Here is a 12,019-nt window from a genome sequence, read left to right as displayed (position 1 = left end):
CTGTATGTGAAACTTTATCAGCACACAATACTCACCAAATGGATCTTTGCATGTGACAGGATCAGATGCTGGACCAGCCTCACTTTCACCTATATTGTTGACAGCAATAATGTGGAATTGGTAGTCTGTATCAGGAGTAAGTCCATGTAAAGTAAACATAGTAGAGGTGATCTTGGTCTCATGGCGGATCCATGTCTCAGCGGAAACCTCCTTGTACTCAACAAAATAACCATTGATGGCAGATCCTCCATCGTCCTTTGGTCTGGACCAGGCAAGTGCCACTGAGCTTTTGGTAACATCCATTATCTCAGGGGGGGCAGTTGAAGGCTCAGGAGGACCTAATTGTTAAAGCAGATAAAGTTTTGTAAGGAAAATACATCATTTAAACCTTTTCAAAGACAGTTGGTTGGCAGGAAACAAAACTTACAGAGAGGAGTCTTTGGTACCAGTGGTTGTTCAGATTTTAGAGATGCACTGATGCCAAATGAGTTTTCAGCAGTAACTTTGAAGTGGTATTCTGTTCCTTCTTTTAAGCCCTTAACAACAAGCTGGGTCTCAGTTACTCTAGAGTCCACGGTGTACCAGGCATTTCTGGCTGCTTCACGCCTTTCTACAATGTAGCCAAGAATCTCTGAGCCACCATCATCCTTGGGTGGCTTCCAAGAGACCTTTACAGAGTTGGCTTGGATTTCCTCAAAGACCATCGGTCCCTCTGGAGCACTTGGGCGGCCGATGACTCTGACCTTAATCTGGGCTTTCTTCTTTCCAACCTTATTTTCCAGCAGGAGCTCATACAGACCAGAGTCACTCCTCTCTGCTCCCTTTATCACCAACTCACTGGAGTCCTCGGTGGAGGCAATCATTGCCTTCACAGCGATAGCTCCTGTATCCTTTGACCATTTACAAGATGGAAGGGGTTTGCCTTTAATGGGTACAGAGAGTCTAACCACTCCTCCATGACGGACAACATACACATCTTTGTATTTCAACTCCAGTTCATAATCAGGAGGTTCTGAAAAACAATAATTTTGCAAAAACTTAGTTTTGATCTGAGCACTTGTTTTATGTCATAAACCTGATTGCACAGTTGTAAATGTGGTTTCCTACCGAGCATTTCTGTTACTTTGACCGTTCCTGGTACTTCTGCAGGTTCTCCAGAACCACCAGCATTACAAGCCATTACACGGAATTTGAACTCCTCTCCTTGTGGCATGTTGGTCAGTGTGTACTCGCATATGAGAGATGGTGTGGTGTTGCACTTGATCCAGGCCACGGAGCCCACCTTCTGCATTTCAATCAAATAACCATCTACTCTAGCATCTCCCTCATCATCAGGTGGACTCCAAGCAAGCGACACAGATGACTTGGTAGTATCTGTGATTCTTGGGTTTTGAGGACAGCCAGGTGGATCTAAATGGGAAAAAAACATATGCCAGATGTTGTGACTTTCTTAAGTTTTGCTTAACATTACTTCTCATTTTGGCAACACTTTAAATGATGGGAATTTTTTTTTAACTTTAACCAATTATATATTAAAGTCTTGTTAATTTTTGCTTACCAATGGGATCTGTTGCTACTGCTGGTTTGGATGGCAAACTTGGCTTGCTCAGGCCTCTTGCGTTAATGGCTGTGATTCTATGTTCATATTCCAGACCTTCAATCAACCCAGTTGACCTGTACCTGGTCATAGTGACAGGGTTCTTGTTTGCACGCACCCATCGGTCAGCCCTTACTTCTTTGCGCTCAATGATGTATCCAGAAACCTCAAGACCACCGTCTTCATCTGGTGGCTCCCAAGCCACAGTCATTCCATCACGAGACACATCAAAAGTAATTGGACGACCAGGAGGTCCAGGCACATCTGTGGAGGAAGATAGTGTTACCATTTTGCTGCTGTCATATAATACTGGTCTGCATTATACAGCAAGAGTATAATGTATAGCTAAAGTTAAGAGTCTTACTTTTCAAGCTCCTACAAGTGACAATCTCAGACTGGAGAAACTCTCCGGTGCCATAGCGATTCACAGCAGCTGCACGGAAGACATATTCATCTCCCTCAATAAGATTCTGAAACCTGAACAACGGTCTGCTCACAGAGTCAGAAACCGTCACCCAGCCAGGTCTGTGAGCATCACGCTGTTCTACTAAATAACCACTAATGGGAGCTCCACCATCTCTGACAGGGGGATCCCAGCTGCAGGTGACTGTAGTGGCATCAATCTCATCAAATCGTATGGGCCCTTTTGGTTCATCTGGTTTAGCTGAAAAAGTGAAGAAAGAGAAATGATGGTCAGTTTACAAGTGTCCTACAGGTTATGACAATATTTTCACGGCACACAAATTTCAAGTGAACTAGAATCGTTAACTAAATATTAAACGTCAGTTATGTGGTTGGTGTTGACTTGGCTATTAATACAGTAATGAATGAATGAAAAAATAAATAAATGATAGCTGGAAAAATCTCTTACAGAGAATGATGACCTTGATGACCTCAGTGATGACTCCAACAGCATTCTTGACTTCAAGTGTGTAGTCACCACTGTCATTAATGGTTGTGTCAGACACAGATAGCTTGGAGAACTTGCCAGTGCTTTTGACCTTCACCCGATCTGTTATCTTTATCTTGTTGTCCGCAAAATACCAGGATGAAACAGGGGGAGGCCTGCCAATGATTGGCAAGTCCAGCTCCAGTGTCTTACCAGCCAAAACATTAACAACCTTCTGGGGAATGTTGGACAAATCTACTGCAGGCATCACTAAAAGAAAAAAAAAACAACACATTTTTTTGCCTCAGTGGGAAGTATTAACAGCCAAGATGTTGCACTAAATCTTAATTATGAAAGGAGTTAAATGAAAATAAGTGTAGAAGAGCTTTGCTCCTTTGTTACCTCTCTGTTCCTGGACAGTGACAGCAGCAACAAGTTCCTTTGGCTCACTGGCTCCTCTGCTGTTGACAGCTTTAATTCTGAACAAATATTGTTCTTTCTCATTCAGTTTCTCTATGGTGTGCTCAAAGTCTGTGAGCTTCAGTGTTGCCACCTTCATCCACTTGTCAGTACCAAACTTGCAAGCTTCAATGATGTAACCTGTCAACCTACTGCCACCATCATGCTCTGGCTTTTCCCAAGACAGAGTGACTGTGCTCTTGGTGACATCTGACACCTCAAACTTATGTGGTGGAAGAGGAACGTCACAAACCAGGATGACATCTGGAGTCTCGCAGGGCTCTCCAATTCCATAAATGTTTTCAGGGAGGACACGGAAGTAATATAGCATTCCCTCCATTAGATTATCAATCTTATAGGAAGTTTTACTGCACTTGGAAGTTACTGTCTTGTAGGCTCTCATTGAGGCCTCTCGTCTTTCAATGATGTAGTTATTGACAGGAGCACCACCATCCACAGCTGGGGCTTCCCAGGAAATGGTGGCAGAGTCCTTAGTGAGCTCTTTCATCTTGATTGGCCCAGTTGGTCCAGGTGTGTCTAAGAATATAAATGCGTCTCTAGTCAAAATACAAACTTTCAAAAATCGGGTTAACTTTATAAAACTAATATAAAATATATAGTGGAAATCAAACAATTATATAATATAATTTGTAGATAGTAATATTAACATACCATAAACCTTGACAAGAATACCGACTTCCTGCTTCCCAGCAGTGTTCTCAGCCAACAGCGTGTACTTGCCAGCATCATAGCGATGAACCTTGTCAATTATGAGAGTGGTGGATTTGTTTGTGACCTCAATGAAGCCTCTGTTATGGATATCAACACCAGGTTTGCTCCATGTTATGGTAGGGGCAGGACGGCCTGTGACTCTGACAAAAAGGCGGAGGGAGCCACCAGCACGCAAACAGATTGTCTTTTTGAGGTCATCGTGGAGCTCAAAGTCAGGAGGTTCTGTAAGAGATAAATGATGTGTTGCAAAATTCAGAACTAAGGAATGTTTTTTGTGTACACAAAATTTTCTTTTGTGGGACAAATGCAAGAAAATCATCGAAATCAGCTGATATTTATACTTATTTTCTAAGGCCTGTTAAAACACTTACCAATTCTTTCCACTGGCTCAGTCTCAGCACATGGTTCACTAAAGTCTCCTGTTCCATTGACGTTAATACCAGCTACTCTAAAATAATACTTCTTGCCTGCAGAAAGTCCAGTCACCACATACTCTGCAGCACGCAAGGTCTTTTCATGGGCCTTCTTCCATTCCTCTGCCCCAGCTTCCTGCATTTCCAGAATGTAGCCAATGACATCAGCACCTCCATCTTCCACAGGTCGAGACCAAGCAAGGCTAATGCTGTCAGCATGTGTGTCGATGATTCGAGGAATAGAAGGAGGTGCAGGAGTGCCTACGAAAAGGTAGGTCAGTTTATATGAGCTCTTCTAAATTATTTACTAATAACATATGGTTTTACTCTTTACTACTGTCTTCGAAAAATATCATGACACTTCTAGATTAAAGTTAATATGAAGGTCATTTCTGACATCTTCAGTAACATGTTATTCAAGGCAATGATGAAACTTACTTGTTGGCACTCTGCAGACAACATACAGAGAAACCTCACTGGGTTCACTCTCGCCGGCCTTGTTAATGGCTGTTACTCTGAACTGATAGACGTTGCCTTCAGTCAAACCGGCCACCTTTAGAGTGGTATCCAGTTGAGCACCATCCCTGTTCACCTTTACCCAGCGGGCACTCTTTCTCTCATGTCTTTCAACCAGGTAATGAGTTATTGGGCTACCACCATCATTTTCTGGCTTTAGCCACTCTATAGTGGCAAAATCCTTTCCTGAAACTAGGATCTCTGGGGCTCCAGGAGGAGTGGGCACAGCTAAGGAATAGATAACAAAAAGAGACTTTAGTGGTAATGAGCTGATTTGTTTCATGCATTCCTCTTTGGTAAGATTAGTCATTTTGATTGTAGTTTAAATACCTTGAGACAGTAGAATAGACAACAGAGTCCTGGGTAAATTAAACTGGCATTTATAACAAATCCCCAAATTTAGGGATTTGTTTTCAATAGTTTCACTTGTACTTACTGAATGTGTTTTTGGCCACCATTGGCTGTGACTGGAGGTAAATGCCGGAACCATACTTGTTGACTCCACGAACTCTGAACAAGTACTCTGTGTTCTTGAACAGACCAGTAATGTTGCATGTCAGCTCCTTGCACTCAGCATTCATGATCACCCAGTTCAGCCTGTTGGTATCACGCCTCTCTACAATGTAGTGTGTAATGTCATCTCCGCCATCCTCAAGAGGAGGCTTCCAGCTTAGAGTGCATGACTCTTCTGTTATCTTGCTGATTTCAATTTTGCCTTCACACACTCCAGGTGTGTCTAGCCAAAAACAGACATATTTAGAGTAAGTCACTTTGCAAAAATGTGCCAAGAGTTATTAAATTACAGATAATTCAGATGGTAAACAAATAAACAAAAAACTTACCAAGCACTTTGACATTGACCTCTGCAGTCTTGGTTCCACTCACGTTTCTGGCTGTTAGGATGTATTTTCCAGTATCATCTCTGTCACAAAATTTTATAATGGCCATAGCTCTGGTAGGGCTGTACTGCAGGTGATATTTTTCACACATCTCCAATTCCCTGTTGCCCTTGGACCAGAAAGCCTTTGGATCAGGTCTACCTCCCACTGCAGCATCCAGAACCAGGTCTGAACCGGCTCTGACCATTACAGTTTCAGAGAGAAGTTTGCTGTCCAAATTGGCCTTTGGTGGTTCTGTTAAGTGGACATAAATTTTACAATTATCAACTGTCACTTCAGTTTTACTGTTCTTATATTCAGATGTATCTTGGTCATGGTCTGGCTGTTACTATGTTCAAATTAACGTTGTACAAAATAAAATCAATGCAGTTCTATCTAACTATCATGTCTGAAATTATGCTTAATAGAGTATTGAAGATTTTCATGGAATAAACTCTTACCAAAATCAGTCTTGCACTGCACAGAACCTGTGGATTCAGATGGTGTGCTGAAGACTTGGTTGGCATTTTTTGCAATCACCCTAAATTCATAGGCCTCTCCCTCTCCCAGGGCAGTAACGGTGAAGAAATTATCTGTTACATTGGTGTAGTTACACTTGAGCCAGCGGCCCTCGCCTGTCAAAGTGTAGGGCTTTCGTTCGATGATGTAGCCAACAATTGGACTACCACCATCATTCAATGGAGCTGACCATTTCAAGGAGACAGTGGTTCTTGTAACCTTGGTGACTTCAGGTTTACTAGGTGGATCTAAATGCCAGTCAAAAGATTATTGTCAGATAGGATAGAACAACACATTTCTTAGCAGAAAAACATCATGCTATGTGTAACATTATACTACTGGCAAAACGTACCAACTGGATTTTGAGCAACTACTCCCTTAGAGGCCTCACTGGCTTTGCTGAGTCCTCCACTGTTCATGGCATAGACCCTGAACTGGTATTCCAGGCCTTCAACTAGGCCTTCCACCTTGTAGTAGCATTCAAAGCATGGAATCTTATTTTCCCTAAACCATAATATATTGTTCCTCTCCTTCTTTTCAATCCAGTAGCCGGTCACCTTGCTTCCACCATCATGGTAGGGTTCCTCCCATCTTAGGGTCATTGTGTTTGCTGTGACATTAAAGACTGAAGGTTTTGTTGGGGGTCCTGGAGGTGCTGTATTTAAAATAAGCGTTTAGTTATTACAGTGTAGTTCAACAAAGATCACACATTTGAGATATTTATTAATGTAGTATAAAACCACATAATTTCAAAGAAAGAATAAAGTTGATGATAACACTTACAGAAGGGATGTTCTGCAACGATCGTCTCGGACTCAGTAGGCTTGCTGACCCCAAATCGGTTCTCAGCTGAGATTCTGAATGTGTACTGCATATATTTGGTCAGGTGACTAACTTGAAGAGATGTGCGCTTCACACTAGAGTTGATCAACTGCCAAGCTGTGGAGCCAGATTCACGCTTCTCCACAATGTAGTTGGTGATGTCTGTGCCACCATCATCCTCAGGTGGTTGCCAATTCAAAACGCAAGACTCAGAGGTGATGGAAGAAATTTCAATTGGTCCAGACGGAGGACTTGGTCTACCTGTAACGTTAACTTCAACCGTAAATGTCTTGGTTCCTGTTACATTTTCCAGCGTAAGATAATATTTTCCTCCATCTCCTCTCATGGCTTCTTTGACTGAGATACTAGCTCTGTCTTTAGTTACTTTGATGGTGACTCTGTCAGAGTTCTTTAGTCTCATTTCTTCCAACTTCCATGAGACCTTAGGAGCAGGCCTACCACTGATAGGAACGTCGATGGTGAATGTGCTGCCAGACCTGCATGTGATAAGCTGGTTGGGTATCTCACTAAGGTCAGCAGCAGGCTCAATGTGAGGCTCCTTTACCAGCACAGGCGCCAGAGTTTTCTTTGGTATACTATAACCAGCTTCATTTTTAGCTTTCACACGGAAGTCATACTCATCACCCTTATTGAGCTTTTCAACAGCAAAGGTAAGATTCTTGGTATTTCCAACCACTACCCATTTGTCTCCATCCTTTGGTCTAGCCTCAATAACATAACCCTGAATGCGACTGCCACCATCATGTTCTGGCTTCAACCAGCCTAGTAACACAGAATTATCTGTGGTATCGAGGATATCCAGTCTCTTTGGAGAGGATGGCTCTGCTGTGGCAATGACTGGTTCAGTTAGCTCAAAGGCCTCACCCAGACCATGGTGGTTTTCAGCTGAGACTCTGAAGAAATAAGGAACTCCCTCCAGCAAGTCCTGGATCTTGAGAATACTCTGTGTGCATTTGCCACCAGATTGCTGCCATGTCCGTCGACTAGCCTCACGCCTCTCCACAATATAGTGATGAATACGAGCTCCACCGTCATTGACAGGTGGCTCCCAGACAAGTGTGACTGATCCTCTGGAGACTTCCTTGAAAGCTACAGCCTGTGGCGGTCCAGGTGTATCCATTACTTTTACCACAAAGGTAACAGCCTTACTACCACTGGAGTTCTCCAGGTTGACAGTGTATTTGCCCGTGTCATATCTAGAGCAGTTTTCGATGCTTAAAGAGCTGTAACCATCAACAGTTGTGATCTCTGACATTCCGCTTAGGTCTCCTTCCTCCTTCACCCATGTAGCAGAAGGAATGGGCTTTCCTCTGAAGTGAATGCCCAAACATATAGAACCTCCAGCCTTGACTATGTGTGTCTGTTTAAATGTGGCATCAATGTCCACCTGTGGTGGTGTTAACCTATCAACAGCCTGAGCAGGTTCTGGAATCTCCTTGTCTTCACCTCTGCCTACATGATTAACTGCTGCTACACGGAATTTGTACTCAGCTCCTGTCTGTAGACCTGTCACCACATAATTAGTTTCTGACACAAGTTCCTCATTTGCTCTCTTCCATTCAGTGCCTTCTCCCTTCACCATTTCAATGATGTAGCCAATGATCTCCATGCCTCCATCATCAACTGGTTTAGTCCATTCCAAACTAATGGAAGTATTTGTGGAGTCTGACACACAAACCACAGATGGAGCACAAGGAATGTCTTTAGGTTCAGCAGCCTTGATTGGCAAAGAGATGTTGCTAGGAGGCCCAACTCCAGCATCATTGACAGCCATGACTCGGAACTCATATTCCATATCTTCTGATAGGTTAAGCACCTTGTGAGCGCATTCAATGATAGGTTTTTTGGTAATCACCTTGTAGAACTGAACAGTTTTCTTTTCTCTTTTCTCTAGAATATAGTGCTGAATAGGGTTGCCTCCATCAGATGTCGGAGAAGTCCACGACAGTGTTATGCTCTCTCCTGACACCTCAGTGGCATCAGGAGTTCCTGGGGCATCAGGAGTAGCTGGAAGAAAACATTTTGGAGATCAATGATTAAATTAAGATGAACAATTTAAGTAGAATCTAGAAAATTTAGAAAATATTCTGTATATTTTCAAGGCTTTAGGAATTTTCCACTTACTGTATTGCAGTTGTGCAATGATAGGACTGGATTCCAGGGGTCTACCAACACCAAACTTGTTAACTGCACACACCCTGAACTGGTACTCATTGGTCTTGATGAGCTTGGTTGCATTAAAAGTACACTCCTTACATTCATCAGACACTAAGGCCCAGGAAATTTTGGCAGTTTCACGTTTTTCAATAATGTAATGTGTAATCTCAGAGCAGCCATCATTTTCTGGTGGGTTCCAAGACAGAGTGCACTTGCCCTCTGAAATATTTGTGAAGGTGATTGGTCCTACTGGCTCCCCTGGTGTGTCTGTATTACAGAGTCACATGTAGGTAATTAAAATAAAACAGAATAGAAGGATAAATAAAAAGCACACTGGCAAAAAAAAGCATTTAATCACCAGACTAAATATTGGTATTACCTTGTACTTGAATTAGAATAGTCTCCTTTTTGGTTCCAGATCCATTGGTAGCTTCTACACTGTATAGGCCACGATGTGTGCGGTCAGCATCTCTGACAAACAGAGTGCTGGATCCAGGAACGGTAATAATGTCCATCATCTTTTTGGTAATCTCCACATCATCTTTGAACCAGACAACTTTTGGAACTGGGCGTCCAATGATGGTCACTTTCACCCGGATGTTATCTCCTGCCTTTACTGTCAAACCCTCAAAGTACTCTGGGCCAAACTCTATATTGGGAGGAGCTGATTGAAGAAAATTAATGTTAGTTTTTAATGTGCAGCAGTAAAAAATAGTAAGTTGTTTTTTGAATATTACATTAATGTAAAAACTGGTGTGCATACATAAGACCTATTAGTTTTAGTGTAATATATTTCAATTTTTTGCAACTCACCATTTTCACTTCGTACAGCAATAAAACCAGAGGAGTTGGATGGGGGACTGACAATGCCTATAGCATTTCTAGCAATGACTCTGAACTCGTAGCGCTCATTTGTTGTCAATCCTGTGACAGTGTACTGACAGTCATGTACTTCAGTCAGATTGGCCTTGAACCAGCGACCGTGTCCTTGACGTTTCTCAATGCTGTAGCTTGTTATCTTGCTACCACCATCACGTTTAGGGGCATCCCATTTTAGTGTTACTGAGTCACTGGTTACATCGATGTAATCTGGTTGGCCAGGTGGGTCTAAAAGACATTGCATTTATATTAGATTTAATACACTATCATGCTAAACACATAATTCCCACAAAAGGGATGTATAATTTTGTATTATTTCCACAAAGACTTACCAACAGGACTCACAGCCATTGTTGTCTTGCTTTCGTCACTCATTCGGCTAAAGCCAGCATCATTTTGAGCATAGACTCTAAAAGAGTACTCAAGACCTTCTATGAGTTCCAAAATCCTGTAATCCATTTCTTTTATAAGGACAGTGTTCACTTTTTGCCACATGAGGCTATTCTTTTCTTTTTTCTCCACATGGTATCCCTGGATGGGAATTCCACCATCATAGATTGGTTTTTCCCACTGGATTGTCATGCCATCATTAGTAACATTATAAACAACTGGTTTTCCTGGTGGTCCTGGAGGTCTGAATTGGTGCTTGGCAATAACCATTTGTGAGATTAGAGGCTCACTCACACCATATTGGTTTTCAGCACACACTCTGAACTGGTATTGGACACCCTTGATCAAATTGGGGACTCTAAACTGAGTACTCTCAACATGGGAGGAAGCCATCTTCCAGTTAGATTGGGAGGTGTCACGTTTCTCCACTGTGTAACAAGTAATGTTTCCACCACCATCATCATTAGGCTCATCCCAGGAGATCATGATATTGTCAGCTCTGACTTCATCCAGGCGAATGGGTCCAACTGGCTTTGATGGTGGACCAAGAGTAATGACAAAGACGTGGAAGGATTTTCTGTTGACCTTGTTGTCAAGACTCAGGGTGTATTTACCTTCATTCTCCTTCTTTACATTCTTAATCATTAGAGTGGCTTTGTTTTCCGTTGTCTTAAATCGAACTTGGTCACTTTCCTTCAGAGGCAGGCTGTCCTTTAACCACTGCACAGCAGGTCTAGGCTTGCCTCTGTATGGCAACTCAATATGCACATTATGACCCAAACGGACACTGAGGCTGCCTCCTGGGTATTCTCTGAGGTCTGCCTCAGGAGTGATGATGTAGTCAATGACCTTGATAGGGCCATGCTCAACAAAATCACCCTGTCCCTTCTCATTTCTGGCTGCAACTCTGAAGATTACCTCAGAGTGCTCCTTGAGTTTCTTGACTTCAAATTCACATTGTCTGCTGACTCCGCCCATTGACCACTCCTCATCCTTCAGCTTTTTCTCAATGACATAGTCAGAGATGATGCTGCCTCCATCATAATCAGGCTTTAGCCACTGTAGTGTCACAGAGGTCTTAGATGAATCTTTCATAGAAATTTCTTTGACTGGTCCTGGAGTTTCTGTAGCCTTTACAGGTTCCTGTGTTTCACATGGATCACCAATACCATTCTCATTTTCTGCTAAGACACGGAAGAAGAAAGTTGTCTTTTCTGAGAGATCTTCAATAGTGTATGTAGTATTTGTGCATTTGTTTGTCACAGCAGAGTATGATCTCTTAGAGGAGTCCCTCTTCTCAACAATGTAGTTTGTGATCTCAGCACCACCATCAAGGAGTGGCGGGTCCCAGCAGAGGGTGACTTTTCCACGGGTAACATCCTTCATAACCAAGTTTCTGCACTGAGCTGGGGTATCCTGTACCTTCACAGACAGAGATAGTGTTTTTGGTTCTCCGACACCATTCTCTATCTTGACTGTGTACTTTCCAGTGTCAAGTCTGGTCACATCACGCATGATAAGCACAGTTGTTGTGTCTGAGTGATGGAACTCATATTTGGGATTGCGATCTATGCATTCTTCTCCTTTGCTCCAGGAAGCAGTGGGAGCAGGTCTGCCCTTCAATGGAACAGACAACTCCACATCTTTACCAGCCTTGACAATATAGTGAGTTCTCATGGCAACATCTGAGTCAATCTGTGCTTCCTCTGTGAAAGGCATACATATTTACAGTGTTACACAGTTTGAC

At 42.6% G+C, this 12,019-nt stretch overlaps 1 protein-coding gene across 1 annotated transcript in view; it reads right to left on the bottom strand.

Annotated features, from left to right (window-relative positions):
* The window catches only part of ttn.1 (titin, tandem duplicate 1), a 156,296-nt gene that overhangs the window by 11,151 nt on the left and 133,126 nt on the right, over positions 1 to 12,019 (bottom strand). The window contains exons 206-224 of the mRNA XM_044132734.1: positions 10,215 to 11,978; positions 9,817 to 10,110; positions 9,383 to 9,667; positions 8,971 to 9,270; positions 6,787 to 8,853; positions 6,356 to 6,658; positions 5,946 to 6,251; positions 5,449 to 5,739; positions 5,043 to 5,342; positions 4,529 to 4,834; positions 4,049 to 4,351; positions 3,618 to 3,899; positions 2,889 to 3,482; positions 2,469 to 2,756; positions 1,962 to 2,261; positions 1,559 to 1,861; positions 1,108 to 1,410; positions 428 to 1,012; positions 36 to 338 (exon numbers count right to left, since the gene is read on the bottom strand). Of these exons, the coding sequence (XP_043988669.1) occupies positions 36 to 338; positions 428 to 1,012; positions 1,108 to 1,410; positions 1,559 to 1,861; positions 1,962 to 2,261; positions 2,469 to 2,756; positions 2,889 to 3,482; positions 3,618 to 3,899; positions 4,049 to 4,351; positions 4,529 to 4,834; positions 5,043 to 5,342; positions 5,449 to 5,739; positions 5,946 to 6,251; positions 6,356 to 6,658; positions 6,787 to 8,853; positions 8,971 to 9,270; positions 9,383 to 9,667; positions 9,817 to 10,110; positions 10,215 to 11,978 (9,477 nt within the window). The remainder of the gene's footprint in view (positions 1 to 35; positions 339 to 427; positions 1,013 to 1,107; positions 1,411 to 1,558; positions 1,862 to 1,961; positions 2,262 to 2,468; positions 2,757 to 2,888; positions 3,483 to 3,617; positions 3,900 to 4,048; positions 4,352 to 4,528; positions 4,835 to 5,042; positions 5,343 to 5,448; positions 5,740 to 5,945; positions 6,252 to 6,355; positions 6,659 to 6,786; positions 8,854 to 8,970; positions 9,271 to 9,382; positions 9,668 to 9,816; positions 10,111 to 10,214; positions 11,979 to 12,019) is intronic.

Source organism: Gambusia affinis, linkage group LG11, assembly GCF_019740435.1.
Source record: "Gambusia affinis linkage group LG11, SWU_Gaff_1.0, whole genome shotgun sequence".
NCBI lineage: Eukaryota > Metazoa > Chordata > Actinopteri > Cyprinodontiformes > Poeciliidae > Gambusia > Gambusia affinis.
Note: the sequence above shows the minus strand (reverse complement) of the source record. Positions and strands in the feature narration are given on the sequence as shown.